The sequence below is a fragment of the Rhincodon typus genome, chromosome 15 (assembly GCF_021869965.1).
Source record: "Rhincodon typus isolate 14 chromosome 15, sRhiTyp1.1, whole genome shotgun sequence".
In the NCBI taxonomy this organism is placed as follows: domain Eukaryota; kingdom Metazoa; phylum Chordata; class Chondrichthyes; order Orectolobiformes; family Rhincodontidae; genus Rhincodon; species Rhincodon typus.
In genome coordinates this window covers 46,018,502-46,042,158 of record NC_063346.1, presented here as the reverse complement: position 1 = coordinate 46,042,158, position 23,657 = coordinate 46,018,502, and the positions used below count along the sequence as shown (strand labels likewise).

The 23,657-nt window shown below is 38.7% G+C and overlaps 1 protein-coding gene across 2 annotated transcripts in view; it reads left to right on the top strand.

Moving 5' to 3' along the window:
* Window positions 1–19,180, top strand: part of LOC109933256 (glucose-fructose oxidoreductase domain-containing protein 2) — a 45,484-nt gene extending 26,304 nt beyond the window's left edge. For both annotated transcript variants that reach the window (XM_048606019.1, XM_020532227.2), the window contains exon 2: window positions 15,963–19,180. In XM_048606019.1, the coding sequence (XP_048461976.1) occupies window positions 15,963–16,864 (902 nt within the window). In that variant the 3' untranslated portion in view covers window positions 16,865–19,180. The remainder of the gene's footprint in view (window positions 1–15,962) is intronic.
* Window positions 19,181–23,657: the final 4,477 nt, after the last annotated feature.

Here is a 23,657-nt window from a genome sequence, read left to right as displayed (position 1 = left end):
GAGAAGTCCATACAATGTTTTACTTGAAAAATAAATTGACACAAAAGAGATACTCTGCAGTGAAGAAAGAACCCCTGGAAATTACTAGGATTGCTACTGGCTCTTAAACATTGTGCAATATGTCTTTGCTGCAGAGAAACATTGGTGTATATGTTGATCATAACCCTGAGCCTTTGTTTTTAAAAAAAAATAGCTTCCAGCTCCACACTGACTCTGGTATCCCCTAAAGATTAAACTATGGCTCCCTCCAAGTTTTCATCTACATGCTATCCTTTGTTGAAATTGTTTCGCCCCACTTGAGGTAGTGCACTGTAAATTGAGCCCCACCATTCCTGGAGTTGTACATTTTTTAAAAAAAATGTACATTTACCTGAATTTATCTGACTTCCGGACTGATGTTGGTAGAAAGCATTGACCAGCTTTCTGTATTAATATTTATTGCAAGTAATTAGATTATAGCTATAGATAAACATTTGCATTAGCATAGCTGTTTAAAACTTCTACTCCTGTTATTAATTTCCCCCATAAAACACACAGGCAAACAAATAAGGAAAACAGATTATTGGTGGAGGTGGAAAACTGGAAAGACAGGTCAGTAATCTTTGCTTTCTGGTTTCGATGTTGAGATGATCCTTTGGCTGATTAGACCCTTTGTTGTTTAGATGTCTTTGTCTGAATGTTTCCATTGTTTTTAAGGAGTACGGAGTAATTGATTCACTTGGAAAACGTCTCTGATTTATCAATTCAAAATCACAACTTGTAACAACTGCTGGGGAAAAAAAAGCTGGTTTTATTCAGGTTTAAACGAAGTTTACAACTGCAGAGAGATCAGGTAGCTTATGGATGGGGAGAAGATCTGCATAATTCTCTTCCTCTTTCTGTGTCTCTGAAACTTGCAGCTCCAAGCTGCTCAGCCACCTGAGAACCAGTCACAGTTGTTGGCAAGTAAAAGGTCTCTGTCATTGGTCTGTGGACTAATGACAGTTATCAGGCAACTTCTTAGCTGTTCAGTGCACAGCCTTGGCTCCAGGTTGTCTGCAATCTGAAATGCAATTATTACTTATTCAAACAGTTGTTTACAATACCTGCCATGAGTATCAGATTACTTGATCTCAAAACTGCAGCCACGTATTTACACACTAGTTTTTAAAAACACGAAAAATAAAAATTATATGATCTTTAAAACATGTCAAGTCATGGTTTTTGCATGCATACTAAAGACGTCCAAATCACCCTCCCCATTTCTCTCAATTATTCACTATTGCTAAGTTATCAGACTGCTTATTCAGCAGTGTATGTGGGATAAGCAGGAATTCGCATATTGGAATGAATGAATTTGTTTGTTTTTGCTCCTACTTTAAACACCGTTCCCTAACTGCCAATTCCATGGTTTCCCTGGCAACCGTCTTAAAATTAAGCCAGAGATAGTAAGAACTGCTGATGCTGGAGTTGGAGATAACATTATGGAGCTGGAGGAACACAGCAGACCAGGCAGCATCGGAGGAGTAGAAAAGTTGGCGTTTTGGGTCAGGACGCTTCTTCAGAAATGGGGGAAGGGGAAGGGAGCTGAGAAATAGAGGAGGGGTGAGGCTAAGGAAGGTAGGTGGGATGGTGTAGGTGAGTGCAGGTCGGTAGTGATAGGGATTAGTCAGTGAGGTGGGAGAGAAGATGGACAGGTTGTGTCAGGTCAAGGCGGCGGGGATGAGAGGGAGGGTTGGTCATGGAATGAGGTTGGGGGTGGGGAGATTTTGAAACTGGTAAAATCCACATTTAGGCCATTGGGCTGTAGGCTCCCAAGGTAGAATGAGGTGCTGCTTCTCCAATTTCTGGGTGGCGTCATTGTGACACTGGAGGAGGCTCAGGATGGACCTGTCGCCCAGAGAGTGAGAGGGGGAGTTGAAATGGTTCGCGACCAGAAGGTGGTGATGTGTGTCATGAACAGAGCGCACCCGCTCTGCAAAGCGGTCTCCGAGCCTCCGTTTTGTTTCACCGATGTAGAGGAGGCCACATCGGGAGCAGCGGATGCAATAGACCACATTAGTGGATGTGCAGGTGAACCTCTGTCTGATGCGGAAGGTTTGTTTGGTGCCTTGAATGGAGGTGAGTGGGGGGTAGTGTAGAGCAGGTGTAGCACTTCCTGCGGTTGCAGGGAAAGGTGGTGGGGCTAGTGGGGAGTGTGGAGCAGACAAGGGAGTCATGGAGTGTGCAGTTCCTATGAAAGGCAGATAGGGGTGGGGAGGGAAATATAGCTTCGGTTGTGGGGTTGGATTGCAGGTGGCGGAGAACGATACGTTGGATGCGGAGGTTGGTGCGGTGATATGTGAGAACAAGGGGATTCTGTTTTTTTGTTTTTGTTGGTGGGAGGGGATGTGAGGGCAGAGGTGTGGGAAATGCAAGTGATGCGGTCTAGAGTATTTTCAACCACCGAAGCGGGGGGAAGTTGCAGTCCGTGAAATAAGAGGACATCTGGGATGTTTGGGAGTGGAACGCCCCATCTTGGGAGCAGATGCGGTGGAGTCAGAGGAATTGGGAGTAGGGGATCGCATTCTTTCAGGAAGGTGGGTGGGAGGAGGTGTAGTTTAGGTAGCTGTAGGAGTTGGTGGGCTTGAAATAGATGTCAGTTTTGAGGCAGTCACCAGAGATGGAGACAGAGAGGTCCAGGAAGGAGAGAGAGGTCCAGGTGAACTTGAGGTTGGGGTGAAAAGTGTTAGTAAAGTTGATGGACTGTTCAAGCTCCTTGTGGGAGCACGAGGCAGTGCCGAAACAGTCATTAATGTAGTGGAGGAAGAGGTGGGGGATCGTGCCAGTCGAGCTGTGAAAGAGGGACTGCTCCATGTATTCTACAAAGAGGCAGGCATAGCTTGGGCCCATGCGGGTTCTCATGGCCACCCCCTTAGTCTGTAGGAAGTGGGAAGGGTTGAAGGAGAAGTTCAGGGTAAGGACAAGTTCGGTTAAGCAGATGAGTGTGTCGGTGAAGGGGGATTGGTTGGGCCTGTGGAGAGGAAGAAGAGGGCGGCTTTTGGGCCATCCACATAGGGAATGCAAGTGTACAGGGATAGGATGTCCATAGTGAAGATGAGGTGTCGGGGGCCAGGGAATTGGAAATCTTGGAGGAGGTGGAGGGCGTGGGTGGTGTCTCGGACATAGGTGGGAACTTCTTGGACCAGGGGGAGTAAATGGAGTCAAGGTAAGCAGAGGGAAGTTCATGGGGCAGGACCAAGCAGAGACAACGGGTCGGCCGGGACAGTCAGGTTTGTGGATTTTGGGAAAGAGATAGAAACGGGCGGTGCAGGGTTGGGGAACAATGTGGTGGGAGGCTGTGAGCGGAAGGTTGCCTGAGGTGATGAGGTTATGAATGGTTTGAGAGGAGATGTTTTGGTGGTCAGGGGTGGGGTCACGATTGAGGGGGGGCGGTAGGCGGAGGTATCAGAGTTGGTGCCTGGCCTTCGCTATGTAAAGGTCAGTGTGCCATACCATGACTGTCCCCTTTATCTGCGGGTTTGTTAGTGAATGTTTCACTAATGGTGTTCCTCGGCTCCAATTACAGTAAAATCCTGTCATTCACAGGAGTTACGTTCTTGGAAAACCCTGCAAACAGCAAATATATTTTATTGTGGTTGTCAATTGGATGGGTTCCAACTGTCTGCTACACAGTAAAAGATAAAAGTTAGAAGCATGTTTTCAATACATATAAAGACATTCTGCTCAAAAAATTGTTTATTTCAATAAGAAATGTGTAGAATTTGTCAGATTTATCCAGTATAATGCAGTGATCGTAACAGCAATTAACATCCATGTGCATTCATTCCTGCAAACAATATTGATGATGCAGATGCAGTGCATGCTTTCTAGTTCAGGAAATGCAGTTTAGTATGTCATTGACACCTTCCATATCTTAGTCATTCTGCATTCATTCAAACACTTTGTCCCCAGTTGGTAAAATGGGGTAGATGATGTTTTGTGTGGATAACAAATTCTCAAACGGTGGGGCGTTACCTCACTACACTTCTCTGCCTTTTTATCTTTATCTTGATTTTTATTTTTTAAGACTCTCATGTTTTTGGTCATCTGACCTAATATCTCCTTGTGTGGCCCAGTGTCATACTTTGTTTTATAATGCCTCTGTGAAGTGCCAAATGGCTGTTTCATTCTTTAAAAATGCTATATAAACGTAAGCTATTGTTGAGTGAATGCAGTGCAATATATTTTCTGTTTGCAGGGTTTTCCAGGAACGTTAAGCAGTGTGAACACAAGACTTTACTGTAATTCCAGAGCTTTGGGAGTTGAAACTAAAGGCCTGGCCACCAATAGAGAGACAGTTATAATTGCAGATGCACAAGAGACCGGAATTACAGAAGCACCGATAGGATAGTTTTCATTGCTAGATCTGAAAGTTGTAAATGGCTCAAATAGTGAATAATTATCATGTTTCAGTATTGAGGAATATGGTAAATGTTTGTAGAAAACCCCAATATGGTAGTGGATCAGGGTAGTTTTGCTTTAATTTGCACTGTGGTTCAGTTTATTTTTGAATATTAAACCCTACATAACCAGTGGCAATGTTAAACCAAACCAATTTCACGTATCTACATGTTTCATGATGCTAATGAAACTCTTTTTTTTTCAGCTATTCCTGAAATAATTGGCCTGCTAATACAATGTTAAAGGTTTGGGAGAGATAGTACCAGACCATTCTTGTAGCAGGAATTGCAGCTTGAGTAACTTCAGATCCGGGTTGAGGATCTGCAGTTTGAGCTGCAGATTTTTATCATATCAGGGAGGGGGCTATTTACCCTAACTCTGGACACTTTACCGCAGAATTCATTCGCATAGGTATTTTAAACTTGGACAGGAGGGTGTGATTGTAGGTGAAGTAGATACGGGAACCCAAAGGTCAGCTTTCAAGATACTTCCATTCCTGTAATTGTCATACAGTAACAAGGTTCTTTGAACCTGTGTGGATGAAAGCGGCGTCTGTAGGAAGTATGAGCGACCTGATGATGTTCTGTGGTACGGGGATCTGGTCAAGTGGTTGGTGGAAGTAAGAAAAAATCAGTGGTAGGGGAGAGTATCATTAGGAGGATAGATACTGTTTTCTGCAAGTCTTGAACTTCTGCATTGCCTGCTTCATGCCAGGGTTAAGGATGTCCCTTCCAGGCTGGAAGGGAGCTTGGTGTAGGAGGGGAGGGATCCGATTGTTGTCAAAAACATTGTAGTCAACAACATTGTAATAATAAACATGGTGTATCTGTGGAATTCTTTACTGCAGAGAGCTATCAAGGCTGGGTCATTAAATATATTCAAGATGGTGATAGATTTTTAATCATTAGGGTAATCCAGGGTTATGGGGATAAAGTAGGAAAGTGGAGCTGAGGATTATCAGATCAGCCATGATTTCATTGAATGGCAGAGTGGATTCAATGAGCCAAATTGTCGTCTTACTGCTCCTTCTTTTGGTCACAGGTGTGAAGAGCAGAAGGCCATATTGTGTAAAGATTGTAATGCTTGTGTTTAGATTTCTATCAAGTAACCTTGTGGAAGGAAGGTGCTGTACAGTTTTTGTCTTCTGTTGCTGTAGGCTAACACTGACAGATTTCAGTTACTTGTCTGTAGAGATGGTGAAAGAGTCCCATTTCATGTTAGGCACTAGAGCCATTTAAAGAACTTTATGAAGCAAATTCCATTTCTCCTTCTGAACTGCTCAAATCTTGGAAATGCTGGTTGAAGGACATACTGATCTTTATTATAGAAAGCCAAGTTGTTGGGACCAAAGGAGAAGAGGACAGTATGATAGATAAGTAAATGCAAAATCCAGTTTTCTGCAAGGACAAAAACCAAAAGAACTGCGGGTGCTGTTAATCAGGAACAAAAACAGAAGTTGCTGGAAACGCTCAGCAGGTATGGCAGTATCTGTGAAGAAAAACATCGGGGTTAAATTTTTGTGTCCGATAACACCACCTCAGACCCAAACATTAAATCTGATTTTTTTTTTTTGTTTGTTTCTTCACAGATGCTGCCAGATCTGCTGAGCTTTTCCAGCAACTTCTGTCTTTGTTTCTGCAAGGACATTGTTTTATCTGTTCATGGTGAAGTAACATTGCTCCTCACCACCGGTCTCCAAGAAAGTTGCTCACAAAGATCTAGTGATCTCTATAGCATAGTTTTCTCCTTGCTTGATGCTCAGTAGAATTCGGTGGGACCTCTCTGCTTCCAGTAGTGTTGATATCAAGGAGGTTAAGTAACCAAACACGTTCTAGAAAACCGAACCAGAATTAAAGCCACCAAATTCCTTCCCTTTTCATTATTTAAAATTTTTATTAATAACAAAGTAAATGACTAGAATATGTGCATGAGATTAAGATGAAAGCTTTACTATCATAAACTTTAGAAAACTAAAATACCTGAGACTTCTTTATCATTATAGAAAAATGGGACATTCAACAAATATAAGTGTATTCCTTCAGGACCAATGAGGCTGCTTAATAGTAGTGATGAACTTGGCAAGCTATTGAAAACTCTCATTCAATGAGGCATAACTTTTTTGTAAGTATTTGCAGCAAGCCTGTTGAAGGATTTCTGATTGATAGCAGTCTGGGGAACCACACTTACGGAAACATATTGAATCACTGACAGCAACTGCTAAATTCTAGATTCAATTGCTCTCGTATGGACTCCAGAAATCAATCAGTGAATACCATGGTTTTCCTGCCTTTACTGCTGCAAACATCTGGCCAATAATTCCATGTTAAATGGCAATGCTGTAGATACCATGTTTATCATTGGGAGGAGATGTTGGAATTTCTGAGAATTGCGGTATTGTTCATAATGATTAGCGTTAACTAATATTTGATCAAATTTGTGGATTGATTCAGTGGTAATTTTTTTCAAAATCCAAACAGAGAAGAAAGTTCTGATACATGTGTAATTCCTTATTAAATTACTTTCTCTTCAAATAACTCAGTTACAAAATCCTAGTGATTAAGCTAGTGTACACTACCAATAGACTAGGCAATTGTCAGATACCAAAAAGTTGTTGGGAAGAATCCCTAACTTATCACTCCATTCCATGTAGTAACTCAGCAAGCAGCTGGCTGTTCATTCCACAACCAATTTTTTAGAAAATTGATGGGCTGTAAATATGAGCTTTCTACACCTGTTTAAAGGGGGAAGACTCACTGGTATTCTAGTAGTTTTGATAATTGTCTGCAGATAGTCACCCACATGCTGCCGTTCATGTACTTTAGACAAGATTTTTCTTAAAGTCACAGCATGCATAGTGTTTTTCATTCTAAGACTTTTAAGATGGGGAGTGGCTCTAAATGACATGAGCTATTGACAGCAGTATTGATACTATATTTAGCTCTCCATATTGAAGGCCTTTTTCCTGCTCCTTGGCAATCACCGGATGTACGTCTGTGAAAGGAAAGGAATATGATTGTACAAGCCAGGTTCTTATGACCATCCATTCCAGTTTCCTGTTGAATAAAATTCCTGTGTATAAAGATAGTGATTTCAATGATATCATCTCAATTCTCGTACATGTTGGACAGTCTGATCCATTAACTGCTGTGATTCAGCTTCTTGTGCTAAATAAAATGCAGTGGCTTGTGACAGTTTTGTAGACTAACAAAACCACAAAGTCTGGTGTTAAGCATTGTATGTGGATGTGATTCATTATCTTTCTAACAATGACTTGTCAAAATTGTCTTATAGTAGACCACTGATTTCAGTTATGGTTTGTCCAATAATCTAGTTGTCAGTAACACATTTGTGGCTTCATTGAAGAGAAATAGTGATTGTTATTATTAAGAATATTAGGAAATTCCAAGGAATGCATCATTTGTGGCTTAATTCCAGTTGGACAGTTTCATAGACTACAGTATTTCTTTTCAGTAAAAGCTCTTCCATCTGTCAGTTTTAGTTGATCCTACATGAGGCAAAGCTCCCTGAATCATGGGCCAAAGGTGCTCCATTTAATTCTTCATTGTCAAATGCAGGATTTATGTTATTTTCACAGTATTTCTAAGTCCGCTCTTTGTTCCAAGCTAGGTGGAAATTGGAGAAAATGCACGAGGGTGATGGCAAGGTCAACTGTGGGAAAACTTGCAGACAAATAGAAAGCATCTTGAGAGCAACTGTCCTTGGGGAAGGACAGTTTTTCATGTTCATAGTCACTTAGGATGTAATTTTGATGCATGCTTTTCAAAGTTACTTGAATTTCCTTAAATTATATATAATTGCGCAGAATGTTACAGCTGAAAAACAGGCCATTCTGCCCAGTCTGTCTATGTGGGTATATATTCACGTGAATTTCTCCTAACCCTTTCAACATAATCTATTCCTTTCTCCTTGTACTTATCCTTAAATGCGTCTGTACACTTTATATATAAAAATGCTTTAAAGAAAGCTTTGCCACAACCTGCTGACTGCTGGTCTTCTAGATTCTGCAACTTGCATCACTTGTGTTCAAATGTTTACAGAATTGTAATTTACAGAATGACATTTGAAGAGATCCTACAGGCTTAGTTCAAGGAAAGAAACCTTTTTCACAGCTAAAGCTGAGCATAAATCCTCCGTGCAGTCATTTAATTTGTCTCTATAAAGTTATTTATCATTTATTTTGCCTCTCCAGAAGCTTGACACACTTGTCACACTTTGATTGAAAAGCAGCTGTAGGATACTGTCAGAATATGTTGACATTTTAAGGAACTAGATAAGCAGATATCTCCCCATTTGGAGGGAAGAAGTACCTGCTAAGGTGCACTTCATGTTATTATGTCCTACTAATACTCCTTACTGAGCGCCATAGATTCGTTGGAACAATTATTAAATTTCAAGTGAGGGGATTCTCCATAATCTGTTTTAGTTTCACCACACTAAAACAGCAAGTTAATGGGATCTGATCGGCAGTCCGAAATTGCCAATTTTGTCACTAACTCGGAGCACAAGTCAGGTACAGCTTGGAAATGAGCAATAGAAGGGGACACACGTTTTTTTTCTGTTCTATGTGACTTGTGATGCACTGTAAGTGCTGTTTCATAGAACATTTTAGGGAAAAAAAGCATGTCTGTCAACAAATGGCTTATTTGCATTGACAGCCAGCTTGATTAGCCAATAGGATGGTGTGTGCCTGATGTGCCTTTATTGATATCTGTTTTATTTTTTTTAATGTGACTGCAGTAATTACTTTTTCAAAAGAATGAACAGAATGCAGTACAGAGCATAAAATGGATTATAAATTCCAACACCTGAAGTAATGGATTAATTTTTCTTGGAACTGTATTAATATTATTTAGAATTGTTATTTTCAGCTATGTTGATCTGGACCTTGGGATCATTGCATGTTTACCATTTTAAAATTAAAAGTTGAGACAATTAAGTTTTGAATGTGTTTGAGTGTTTGCTTTGTGGAGGCATCTGTCACTGTGCTGTACAATAGATTCATAATTGAGGGACTGTAAATTTGCAGCTATTCAAAATGTAGCAGAAAAATTGGTATGAAATGAATTTTTTTTTTGCAATTTCAGCTGCTCATGAAACTTTCTTTTGCAATTTGCAAAAACTCCTTGCTTCCACAAATGATCTTTTAAATGATTAAGCCAAGCCATTAGTAGAAAATTGTTTACCACGATTTCAATAAAACTCCAAAAATGTACCTCTAATGTTAATCGTTTTTATGTTCAGTCAGAAAATAATTATTTGGCATCTGCTGTTTTCAAAAAGTGTTATTACATTTTATGTCTGCTGAGATCTTGTTGAAATGGCTTATCTAAAGCTAATGCAAACTATGATTGCTAGAATGGGGGAGTATATTTCACAGTTGCATAGTCCCTTTTTTGCCTAATGGCAAACAATGCCTGTATTCTCTCAAAGTTCCTACCTAACCTTGCAACCTTGGCATGAGGTTATTTTGTTTTTGATGGAAACTTGTCTATTGGAATCTTGTGTTATTGGAAATGCACGTGAAGAAATGCATCTGCCACTTTGAACTGCTCTTCTGAGCTTGGCCTTATGCACAGGCTAATCTTTCGTTCATCTGAATGGTTATTGAGTTGAGCCTTTTTGAGTGTCTATTCCAGATCCTGAAATTTATTTGGTAGATTTCTGTCCCATAAGGGGTTAATAACAGCAATGATAATAACCAGAATTGAACTGGAACCTGTGTGGAAAGTTTGAGATGTCCTTTGAAACTCTGTCAAATACATAAAAATAAGTAGATAATAAAGTTGTAAGTTTTCACTGGCATGATTGCAGACTCTCTCCTCTCAAGCATCCAAGCATCAATCCTGATATAACAAAATGGTGACAATAGCATGTGAACCATTTTATAAGGCTCCCAGTCAATGTTGTGAGGGATAGTGAACCAGATGGAGAATTTTCAAGACGTGCACAAGTAACAATCAGTTTGGCCCAGGTTGATGCTATGTAAGGTGGGAAATCAAAAAAGCAATCAACTGAACAGAGAATTCTGTTAACGTTAACAACAATAAGTCAATCAAATCACTAAACAAGTCCCAAAACTGTGCAGTACAGATATGCAGAAGGATGGAGAAAACCTTACGCTTTCTTGAACTTTGGAGTATGTGGGAAACCTTGACCAAGATTTGCCCTGGATTGACTGGCATTCCACATCAGCAGCTCCTGCACTGCCTCCAAAGCCACCCAAAAATCAAAGTTTAGGTCTGTCTCTACATGTATTCAGCAGCAGAACTGCTAGCTATACAGAAGTCATTGTTAGCCTTTAACTCCTGCTTTAATTTACAATGTTGTGCTGGTAGGAATTAGAAGGTTTAGCACGGTCACCTGAAAAGCAGTTCATGGAGGAGATGAGGTACCTAGGATGCTTGTCAGCAAGCACCTCCGAAGAGAAAAGATATGGTTGCCAACATTATTTCATATCCACATTGTTGTGGGGAGAAAAAGCCCTCAGGCATGAAGTTTTGTAATGCTGAGTGTGACACGTGCAACAAGAGAGGCTGTTCTACAATGGTGCTGGAGACCTGTGTTGGCAGGGTGAAAACTTTAAAAACAGGCATACCAGTCGGTGACTGTCCAAGAAGTGGATGCTGTTGAAGAGCAAGATCTATTCTGGAGAAGTGACTGATCACAAGATGATTTCTGGTATAAATATCATGGCGAATAAGCTTATGCATATCTAATCTTGTTGCCAAATTGTAGCTGAAGCCCTAGTTTCTTAGGCTGTCTACCTTTTTTATTTTGGGGCACAAAGTATTCCAATAAGTGTGAGTGTACATGTATGCTGTGCTTCATTATAGTGGGAGAGAACTCTCTGATGCTGTGTGTGATTACTAATCAGGATTGTTCATTTTATTAAGCAGAGACACCTTTGTTGCTTTGAATCATTTTTATTCACCAGTTGCAGAAGAAATTGAAGTTAATTCATTACCCTGTAAATTTAGTCTTGAAGAAACACCAAACTTGTGACCACAGGAAAATATTATTGATCTTTCATTTCACTTTGAGGAGAGGCTAGATAAAGTAGAAGAGAGGTGCACTGAAGATGAAGTTGAGCAGCTACAAGATGATATGCTGGACCTTTAATTTAGTCTTCAGGAGAGAGCATTAGAAATTAAAGATGCTGCTGACGGGGATTTATTTGGGAAGGAAATCTTGAAACTTGTTTTGCTCTTTGAAGACACCATTAATGATGACCATTAAAGTCTTGATGTCTCATGAGAAGATTCAGCATGTTACTGAAGAAGGCTTTAGCAGTGCAGAGCATTATCAAGATGATACAGGTGTGAAGTTCTTCATGGAAATTAAAATTGGTTCAAATTTCAAACCAGTGCTTTCGCCTTTCCTCGGTGTGCTAAGGAGAAGCAAAAGCAGCAGAAGAAAATGAGAATTTTAGTTTATTGTTTGTTTTCCTGAGTTTTTGATAGGTGGTGTGGGGTGGTGGGTAATGCACTTAGGTCAAAAATGGAAATAGTTAAAGCATAGAATGAAAGATTTGGGGGAGATATCAGTTTTATTCATTATGAAAGTGCTGAATCTTTGAGCTAAAGGCACGCTTACTGAAGAAAGTTTCACAGGCCTGGATTTTGCAGTGGTAATTACATTTGAAACTAAGTGTTCACTGCCATTATCTTCACTGAAACTACCCTACTGCAGCGAAACTGGGAGTCTGCAGAAATGCCAAAAAAGGCTGAATGCCATGAGTTGTTAGTGATTCTGATGTCCCTTCAAGCCATACCCAAGATCAACACCTGGCAATTAGTTAACTGTTGGCATTTGTTAATGCATGGGGAGTGTTAGTTTTGCATTGGTAGAGTTGTGAAGACTTTGGATTGGGTAACTGTTATTGGCTGTATAAGTGTTTGAAAGAGCACTTGAACTGTAGTTTCTAAATGGCTGCCTTTTCACCCTTTTTTTGGTTAAAACAAAAATATAAACCGGTGATTTTGGGAGTTGCTGAAACAGTTAGAAAATTATCAGTGCACTTATACAAGAAGTGTGGCTTGAACGTCTCTGCTCCATAAGAGAATGCTTTGGCAAATTTAATGGAGGTATGCGATTTCCCCTTTAAGGTTAGTGGGAACTTCATAATGAACAAATGTCATTTGCTTATATCTGACGTTTGTTTGTACAGCAATATTTCCTTTTTTTAAAATTCAAGTTCTGATCTCAGAGAATGTATTTATTTATGATTGAGCACTTTATCTATTGCCTGCAGTTTCTTCAGACATTAAAATTAAGTGTTCATTGCAATAGTATTTACATCAGTTCTTTAACTATTTTTCAAATTGACCCCACTTTAACACTAGAAAATTAATGTGATTCAGATGTCACAAAACCAAATAGCAATAAAGTGGTACAGTATATAATTATTGGTATATAATTGTATTAAAGTTCGAGTAGTACAGATCATCACGCAAATATGAAAATCAGTGATGAAAGCCCTGGGTCCTCAGTGATTAGGCTGACCTTGGAGATGCCTTCAAAGATGTATGGACTTCATCTTTCCTCTCATGAAGAAGGATGAGGACAGCAGATAAATGGAATACCATCACTTCAAGTTCCCCTCCCAAGCCACTTGCCATGCATATCACTGTTCCTGCAGTGTCACTGGGTCAAAATCCTTGAACTCCTTCCCTAACAAGCTTGTGGGTGCACCTATACCAAATGGGCTTCAGTGGTTCAAGGCAGCTTGCCACCATCTTTAAGGGCAGCTAGGATGGGTAATAAATGCTAGTCCTGCTAGCAATGTCCACATTCCATGATTGAATAAAAAGTATGTTAGTTTACTTCTGACATTAAACATGGAGATCCCTAATAATTAACAATAGTGATATTATCAAGCAGGCTAGGCAGTTGATCATATTGAAGAATTCTACGACAACAGACCAGAAAACACACAAGAATGATCATCGTTCATTATTTAATCATTTTAGAAATAACAAATGGGGATCTTCTACTCATTCACAGGATGAGACCATTACTGGCTCGACAGCATTTATTGCCTATTCCTAATTGCCCAGAGGGCAGTTAAGAGTCAACCACATTCTGGGTCTGGAGTCACATGTAGGCCAGACCAGGTAAGGATGGCAATTTCCTTCCCTAAAGGGAAGTTAGTGAAGTTAGCATTAATGAACCAGATGGGTTTTTCCTGACAATTGACAATGGATTCATGGTCACTGTTAGACTCTTAAATCCAGATATTTATTCAATTCAAATTCCACCATCTGTCATGGTGGGATTCGAACCCTGGTCCCCAGAACATTCTCTGGGTCTCTGGACTAACAGTCCAGCAATAATACCACTAGGCCATCGCCTCCCCAGTGATGGAGTGCAATGGTAATGTCACTGGATTAGCAATTCAGAGGCCCAAGGTAAAGCTGTGGGCACACAGCAGCTAGTTGAATTTAAATTCAACTAATAAATATATCTGGAATTGAAAGCTTGTCATCGTAATGGAGCCATGGAACTATCATCGATTTGTTGCAAAAACACATCTAGTTTACTACAGAAGGAAATTTCCCATTCTTCTGGCCTAAATGTTATTCAACACCCATAGCAAAATGATTTAACTCCTGAGTGCCCTCTGCCCTCTGAAGTGGCCTAGCAAGCTACTTAGTTTATGAGCAGTTAGGGATGGCCATCACATTGCTATAGGTCTTGAATTGCATTTAGGCCAGAAGGAATGAAAACAAGATGGGGTGATAGGAGAGGAGCAGCATAAGAAGTCAGAGGCAACGGTTGGGGAGAAGTGACATTCTGTAACTCCCATCCTTCCTAGCCCCAGGTCCCTTTATTGGGCATAGAGTGATTGATAATGAGGCACCTGCAGCGGTTTGTTGGCCAAGTTGAGGCATCACTAAATTACAAGGGGACCTGGGATAATGGATAAAGAGCCTAATTGACATCCTGTTGTTGGCAGCTGGGAATTCCACATCAGCCCCTTTTTGACTTCATCTTAATCAGTGGGGCTTCTCCTGCCTCCCGGGACTGATGAAGAACTTCTCCCATGAATAAGTAGACCTGGCCTCCCTGGTTTCCTGTGCGCCTGGCAAATCCAACCTCTTCTAAGTTTCCTTTCATAAATACTGAGTCAAAACAGCTATTCAATATTTCTGTCATTCTTGATCATTACTTCTAAATTTTATCTCCTGCATCCTTTATCACATCCTAATTTTATGGTTATTTGTATTATTGCAGAATTCTATTTACTTTTATGTTCCTTCACTTTAGTTTTGTATATCCTTTTAACTTTTTGACTTATTTTTCTGACACTGTTATGATCTCTCCTGCCTCAAACTTACAGGATACATAACTAATGATTTATTTCTCATATATTACTATTCATTTATGTGGCTAAAATGTTTAATTTCAATTATTTTATTCTTCCGCATTCTGAGCTACTTGTATTACCTCCTCAAAGAATTCAGGCCATACTTTAAATCTCCAAGTGATTAGTTTCTCTCAGGATCTCAAGTCTGATGAGCATACATCCATTCACTGTCTCAGTAAAGCCCATTTTTGTACTCCAAACCAAAAAAGCATTCAATTCTCTTGTGCTGCTTCAGCTGTTGCTTATTGTTGGTTAGCAGTTAACATTTTAATTTTTGTAAACTCAAGTAGAAGCAACATTTGGATTTGGCAAAGCCAGAGGAAAGTCATTGTTTGCAAGCTTATGAGAGGAGCATGTGATGTTATAATGGTGGACATGCTGCAACTGGCATTTAGTTCCTGATCACAGCAATATCACTGCTCAAGGTTAATGAAGAAAGGGAGATTGATGCTGTTAAATGTGTTCCTACCAGCCTTGAATCTTGTGTGCTTGGAAACCAACAGTGAAAGTAATTTATTACTTATTTGGAGAAAACTGCCAGTAAGTCCATGAAGCTATTCTCGGGAATACTATCCTTTCAATGTGTGAATGAGCTCTACAAATTGTAGTCATACAATTGAAGTTAAAATTTCATGCTTTATTGCAAGCTGTTTATTGAGCCACTAATCTGAATTCAGTGAGCTAAATTGTATTTGCAATGTATAATGTTATAATTTTGTGAAATGTATTAACTTCTGGAGGATGAGTAGGAACTGAGCAAAATAGAATTCGATATCTCTCTGGATTATTTCAGAGGGGAGAAAAATGGATGACATTTTCATTTCAAGCCAATCTGATTTTGTAGGTGCAGAGGTGGGAATAAGTTTGTATTAGCAAGTTTGTATTTGCGATGTGTTTGTGTCCCATTAGTTTCATTTGTTATCAGTGTGGTCCTTTTTTTTGTTTGAACATTTTGTGGATACAAAGATATAAAACATCAGTTGTTGCACTTGTGTTGGGGTCAAGTATAATTTAATGTCTCCAATCATTGTTATTGCAATTGTTTGGACATTTTGATAGTACTATGTAATATCCAGAACTTGAGATAACTGAATGGAAATGTTTTAATTTTGTGTGATTTTCTAATTTTCTTTTCTTCCTGTCCAAATAAAAGGTATTGGAAAGAATGTGATTTGTGAAAAAGCAGCTACTTCAGGGGATGCCTTCAAAATGGTGAAAGCAGCTCGTTACTATCCTAAACTCATGAGTATTGTTGATAATGTACTTCGGTTTCTGCCAGCATTTGTGAAGATGAAGCAGTTAATTGAAGAAGGCTACATCGGTAATGTCATGATCTGTGATGTACGTGTATATTGGGGCAGTCTTCTCAGCAGCAAATATAACTGGATCTGTGACGAACTGATGGGTGGGGGTGGGCTTCACACTATGGGCACCTATATTGTAGATCTGCTGACTCACTTGACCAATAAGAAGGCTGAGAAGGTCCACGGCCTCCTGAAAACCTTTGTGAAACAAAATTATAACATACATGGAATCCGACACGTCACTAGTGATGATTTCTGCTTCTTCCAGATGTTAATGAATGATGGTGTGTGTAGCACTGTTACACTCAACTTCAACATGCCTGGCCCATTTATCCATGAAGTCATGATTGTGGGATCCACAGGCCGTTTGGTTGCTCGGGGCACAGACTTGTATGGACAAAAAAATACTTCCTTCAAGGAGGAGCTGCTGCTTGCTGATACCATGTCTATAAATAAACCTGGACTGCTAGAGAAAGCATTCAGCGATATTCCCCTTATATATTTAAAAGGCACAGTTTACATGGTGCAAGCCTTGAGCAAATCCTTTAAGGATCAAGAGGATCGGCGCACTTGGGCCCACAGGCCAGTTTCAATGGCTGCATCCTTTGAAGATGGCCTTTATATGCAAAGTGTTGTGGATGCTATTAAGAGATCGAGCAGGTCTGGGGAATGGGAAGTTATTGCTATGATAACAGAAGAACCAGATTCTAATCAGAACCTATGTGATGCCTTGCAACGTAATAACTTGTAGTAAACATTATGGAGTAATAACGCAGTAGATACATTTCACCAAAACAGAACCTTATTCCAATTCAAAGATCATGTTTAAGGTAACAATACAATTTCAGGTTAGTTTTTGTAAGTACATTACAGATTCTGTGTTTTTGGAGTTGTTTCAGCGTATGCAGTTATAACTGCGCAAATGTCAAGAAACCATTCTTAAGTTCTAAATAAATTCCTAAATTTTAATCATTGTCTGTTAACAGACTATTTCAACAAGCTGTCAGATAACAGTAGTTGAGCAAAGAATGAGAATGGTACAAGCATTGAAATGATCGTGCTTGCTCATTCCTAAAGCCACCCTGGAGGAAAAATTGGATGCATTCAATATTTCAAAATCAATTCTTACAGGCAGAAAACACATTTATTCATAGAAATTTAAATAAGGTTTCTAATACAGCATTGAAAGTTGTGGCTGACTGTAAATTTATGTTTTCCTGTTTTGTATTGCTCCTTGTCTGTGGACTTACTCCTCTAAAATTTCAAAAGAAACCTAGCACTGATCCTGGAAAAATGTCCCTTTTCCCAGAGGTTAAATTGCATGTTTAATGACAGTTGAATCTATTTCTTTTTGTGATTTGATTTGAAAATTTGTTGCAACCTAGATAATTCTGTCTATGGTTTCGGCCTTTAACACATACTAATCCTGACCTCTGTGAGGGTGATGTCATGGGTATAGTTTCTTTTGTGGAATCGGATGTAATCACTGAGTGCCGATGACCTAGTTTCAAAGGAAGAACCAGGTGAGCAGATCAAATCACCTTCAGTTTCAGTTAGGAAACAAATCGCAAGCAATTTGTCTAAGTTCCAGTGCCATTAAGCCTTTTGAAATCACCAAGTTTGCTTAAAGCTTTGTAAATAAAGTAGAACTGTGTGATGACATGAACTATGTGGAATGAAGGTACATTGTTATCTGTAGTGCCTTATGTAGGCCAGCCTCTATTCTCTGTCCTGTCTTTATGTGCATACAAGCTAAATATCCAAACACACTAACCTGATCAATTGGCAGACTTCATTTTTAGAAGAATGTTATTAGTGATCCTGTCATGGCATGCAATTATTATTTAGTACTTAAGCAATTAACTTGAGTTTTTCCTTTTGGTGTATTGTTTACAAATTGACGGTTCTGGTAAAACAAAAATTTATTTTAATAAATTGGCTATTGATAGGACTAGGAGAAAAACAAGTGTTGAGCACCAGTTTATCCGTATGGATACATATTTCCCCATTTTTTGAAAGATAAATATTCTCGTTTATGAAAAACTCATTAAAATTGGGGTGGGGAAATGTGGTAACGCAGGGAAGGGATTCGAATTGACTAAGTAATTTCAAAATGTATATACCATATTTGAAAAAGCATGGCAAAAATGGCTGGAATATTTTTGTAATGTGCTGCATTTGTTTTCCACTTTGAATTTTGGTGATGTGAAATACCAATTACTGTAATAGCTGTAAAAGATGTTTTCGGACCTGTAGATCTTAAGTTTTTAAGTACATCCAAGTTGTGTATTTTTGTCATAGTTTTTAAAAAGTCTAAATTTAATTTTTTCAAACTCTTTGTATATGTTGACTCCAAAGAGATATTTATTACAGTCTTAAGTGTTTTTTATTAAAACTTGTTTGCTTTGCAAGACTGTTCGGGATGGGGACTGAATCCGTGTTCAATATTCAGCTAGGCTGTTTCACTGAAATAGTTGAACTGTACAGACAATTGGGTGACTATAGATATTTATTTTTCATTAAATTCAGATATATGGGTTATTTATATTGAGGTTTATTTTCCATTGATAGGGGTCCAAGCATTAAACTTGATAAATTTCCTGTGTAAAATGCTGAAAATAAAAATGTTTATTTAAGACGTTTTGTTTTTTTAAAGTATTAGTGTCCTGTTACTATAAAGGTGGAACTTTGGGAAATAGTCTTGTGTCCATATGTCAGAATATTTGTTTTACATGTATAGATTGTCTATACAAAAGACAAGATTGATATTTTACTTGATAATGTGATTAAATTTTGTTTATGGACACTGATCTATTAATTCTTCAGCAGGTGGTTTTTAAGCAGTTCAAATAAAGATGAAAATAACACTGAAAACAATGCCTTCCTTTGGTTTGAATACTGTCCATTTCCACATAGAGGAAATGCAAGTTTTGCTGTATTTGGGAAATGTACCCATTACATGTTCTGTCTTTGAGTTCTAGCATGTCGTTGAAACTGTTAAAAGTTTCTGAGCCAGTAAATTATTTACCCTGTGTTTCAGAAATAAAAATGCTATTTTAAAATTGAATTTTTGGCCTCTACTATGATTTTTTTTTTAAATTCTATAAATCAACCAAGTATGTTCCATACAATTTACTTCACAGCATGATGTGTAACTTATTTAGTAGTGCGCTTCTTTCCAGGGGCTTTGAATCCTTTCAAATAACTGTTTTTTAACTTTGAAAGTTGAAAAACTTTATCACTTTTTGAAATTGCTGCTGTCAAGCTCCTGTGGAGACAAATATTGGGAGAAGAATATCATATGGTAAGGATAGAAGTGTACAATTTTTAGACAACATTGAGCCTATTCATTGATCTTTTCCAGTTTGTATGTAATTGTTGTATACTTACTGTGTAAAGTAAGGAAGAATTGCTAAATTTCTACACTGACTGGATTAGATAAATCAAAACTCAACTGAGAAATACTGATTGATTTTATTTATCTGAAAAAAAATTCTTCTTTATAGCATATCTGGGCCATACTCAATCTCATAATGCTGTGCTAGACAGGGAAAAATAAAGAATTGAAGGTTCTATATGACACTTGTTTGGATGATCCTTTATGCTTAGATGTCCAGGCTTTTTTTTTTTTTTTTTGCAGCCTTGTATTTTTCCTTCTCAGCCAGTAAAATAATAAAGTCTGCTAGTGGTTGTTTATTTTTAATATATATCTTGACTTGTTTTCAGAATTGATTCCCTCATTGTTGTATGTTCCTGATGAAGATTTACTCTTTTTTTGCATTTTGTTTTCATTCTTGGGTACCCTCTAAACTTCTGCATTTATGTTTTATATTCAGCTAGGTGATATCTGTTCTTGCTGATTTTTTTCCAGTTTGTGATGTAATCTGCTACAGGTTTAACCTTGTACTTAGAAGTTTTGTTCTGTTGCCACTTTGCAAACCCTCCCAGCACTTTCTGGTTTGTTTGATTTATTCGTTGTGATTCTGTTGTGCTTTGTGTATTTTATGTAGCTTTTCTTAAAAGATTGGAGAGGAGGTGGTTTTGCTGATGGATTAATGAATTGAGCCGAACTGTGTAGAGCAGATATTTGGCTCTGTTCATGGTCTGTTGAATTAGCTCATGTCTGCTGAAATAGCAGTACATTACAATTAGCCTCTATACTATTGGTATAGGATCTAATGTCCTCTTGCTCTATAGTGACGCCAACTGGGAACTGAGCTGAGACTGTGATGTCATGCTGTTCTGGTTTCAGAGTTTGTAACTAATAATGTTTTTTTGGCTTGGTGATGGCTGTTTAGACACTTAACTGCAGCAAAAGTCTGTATCTTCCAGAGAGGACAGCATCAATTACATGAATCAGCTAAATTACTTTGCTTTGCTACCAGTTCAATGATGCAATTCAAAAAGAACACTTTTTTCTCTCAGAATTGGTTTCCTGAGCCTTGTAATTTTTTGTAAAAATCTGTGTATAAATGATAGAAATCAATTTATTTATATTATATTTTCCCAATTCTGCATTTATATTTTTAATGGGTTTTACCCATGTAAAACTGTGTAGTTTATTTCCAATGTCCAATACAACGGCTTAAAAGCCTCTTTAAAAATTGTGATTTCACAATTACTTGATTAAATTTATTCAATGAATTGCCATTGTCTTTAATATCAAGTTTTTACTAGAAAGCTGCAGTTTCCCAAAAGGCTAATTTTGGAATCAGTACTTTTGCTCAGATCTGTGATGCTGTGAGCTTTTGGTTGTGCTGTCTCAGCACAGGCAGTTTATTTATTTTCAAGGATTAGTTTGTTCTAATCTCCACCCAAACTGATGGGGATGAGAGAGAAATACTAGAATAAAAATAAATTGACACAACAGTTGTCACTTATGTATTTTATTCATTACGCTCAGACCACTTCTGATTTGTTTTGGACTGAAAAAGGAAAAGATGCAGCTTTGAACCAAAAGTGTGGAAGAAAATGTTGCGGTTTTTAAAACCAGTTGGTACAAATGACATATGTTAAGTAAAGGGGGTAAGGTGCTAAAAGAATATAGAGTTAGGAAATAAGTTGAAAAGTAGGACCTCAAAGGTAGCAATCTCTCAATCACTACCAATACAACATCCTAATCAGTAGGAAAAAGATGTAAAATTACATGAATTCATGGCTCAAGCAATGGTGAGAGGGAGGGTTTTGTATTCCTGGGGGCATTGGGACCAGTACAAACTGGATGGATTACACCTGAGTAGGATTGGGACCGAAGACCCAAAGGAATATTTGCTGGAGTGGTTGGGGAGACTTTAAACTAAAATGGCAGGGGAATGGAACCTATGAAAGGAGCCAGAGGATGGGGAATCAAGGACAAGAACAAACGACAAAGTGGAATAAGAAACATAATGGACACACAAATCAGAGGCCAGGATCAAACAGTCACAGTAAATTAAAGGAAGTGGGACAAGTAATGATGAAAAGACAAACCTTAAGGCTTTGTGCATTAATGCACAAAGCAATCTCTATTAAGCGAGTGAATTAATTACATGAATAGATGAAAATTAAATATGATATAGTTGGGATTATAGAGACCTGGCTGTAGGGTGACCAGGGATGCGAACTGAAAATCCAGGGTATTCAGTATTTAGAAAGGGCAGACAAAAAGGAAAAGGCAGTGGTGTTGTATTGCTGGTTAAAGAGGAAATTAACACAATAGTGAGGGAGGATATTAGCTCTGATGTAGAACCTGTAAGGATAGAGCTGAGAAACACCAAGGGGCAGAAAATGTTTGTTTGATTGGCGGGGGTGGGGGGAGCTGGGTGGAGGAGTATATTGATCCCCAAACTGTAGGGGTGATGTTGGGAATGGCATTAGAGGTGCATGCAATGAAGGAACATTTCAAATTATGGATGACTTTAATTTGAATATCGATTGGGCACATCAAATTAGTTCATAAGTGGTGCGTATGTGGAATGGACTGCCAGAGGGAGTGGTTGATGCAGGTACAGTTAGAACATTTAAATGACATTTGGACAGATATATGAATAGGAAAGGTTAAGATGGATTTGGGCCAAATGCAGGCAAGTGGGACTAATTTACTTAAGGAAATTTGGTCAGCAGAGACAAGTTGGACTGAAGGGTCTGTTTCCTGCTGTATGATTCTATGAATCTGAGAAAAGTGGCCAAATCATGGTTTACAAGAGAAATTAGTATTAGATCTGAAGAGGTGTATTTTTTTTTTCCAGGCCAATTTGTAACACACCTGAGGAGTGGGAGCAGTTTAGAATTCAGCAAAGGAAGACAAAGGGATTGATTTAAGAAAGAGAAAATAGAGTACGACAGTAAGCTTGCAGGGAACATAAAGACTGTAAAAATGTGTTTGAGGTATGTGCAGAGAAAATGATTAGTGAAAACAAATATAGGTCCCTTTACAGTCAGAAACGGGAATTTAAAATGGAGAACAAGAAAATGGTTGACAAACTAAATACATACTTTGGTTCTGTGCTCAGAAATGAGGACACCAATGACACCAAAAATGTTGGGAACACAGGTTTCAGTGAGAGCAAAGAACTGGAGGGAAATCCGTATCTGTTTGGAAATGATGTTTTGGGAATTGATGAGATTCAAGGCCAAGAAATCCTCAGGCCCTGATCATCTACATCCCAGAGTACTTAAGCAAGTGACCCTAGAAATAATGGATGCATTGGTGGTCATCTTCCAAGATTCTACTGACTCTAGAACCATTTCTACAGAGTGGAGGCTAGCTAATGTAACCCCTCAATTTGAAAAGAAAGGTAGAAAGAAAACCTGGAATTATAGATCAGTTAGCCTGATGTTAGTAGTGGGGAATATGCTGGAGTCCAGTATGAGATTTAATAGCAGAGCACAAAAGAACAGAATATTATTTAAATGGAGAAAAACTGCAGAAAGCGGCAACACAAATGGACTTGAGGGCACTTGTGCACGAAAACAGGAAGATAGCACGAGGGTGCAGCAGCAGTTAATCAGAAAGGCTAATGGAATGTTGCCCCTTTATTTCAAAGGGGATTGGAGTATAAGAGTAAGGGAGTCTTACTGCAGCTGTTCAAGGTGCTGCTGGTGTGATCACATTAGGAGTACTGTGAGCAGTTTTGATCCCTTTATTTAAGGAAAGATAGCACTTCATTGGAGGCAGTTCAGAAAAGGTTCATTAGGATGACCCTCAGCATGGAGGGATTGTCTTATGAGCAAAGATTAAGCAGGTTGAGACTCTACTCAATGGAGTTTAGAAGAATGAGAGGTGATCTCAATTAGACATATAGAGTTCTTCAGGGGCTTGGGTAAATGCTGGGAGGATGTATCCCCTCATGGGAGAGTCTAGGACCAGATGACACCGTCTCAGAATTAAAGGGCACTAATTTAAGACCGAGATGGTGGGGAGTTTCTTCTTTCAGAGGGCTGAGTGTCTTTGGAACTCCTTGCTACAGAGAGCTGAATGGGAAGAGTCCTTGTATATATTTTAAGGTTGATGTAGATTGATTCTTGATCTGTAGGAAAATCAAGGGAAAGAGCAGGAAAGTGGA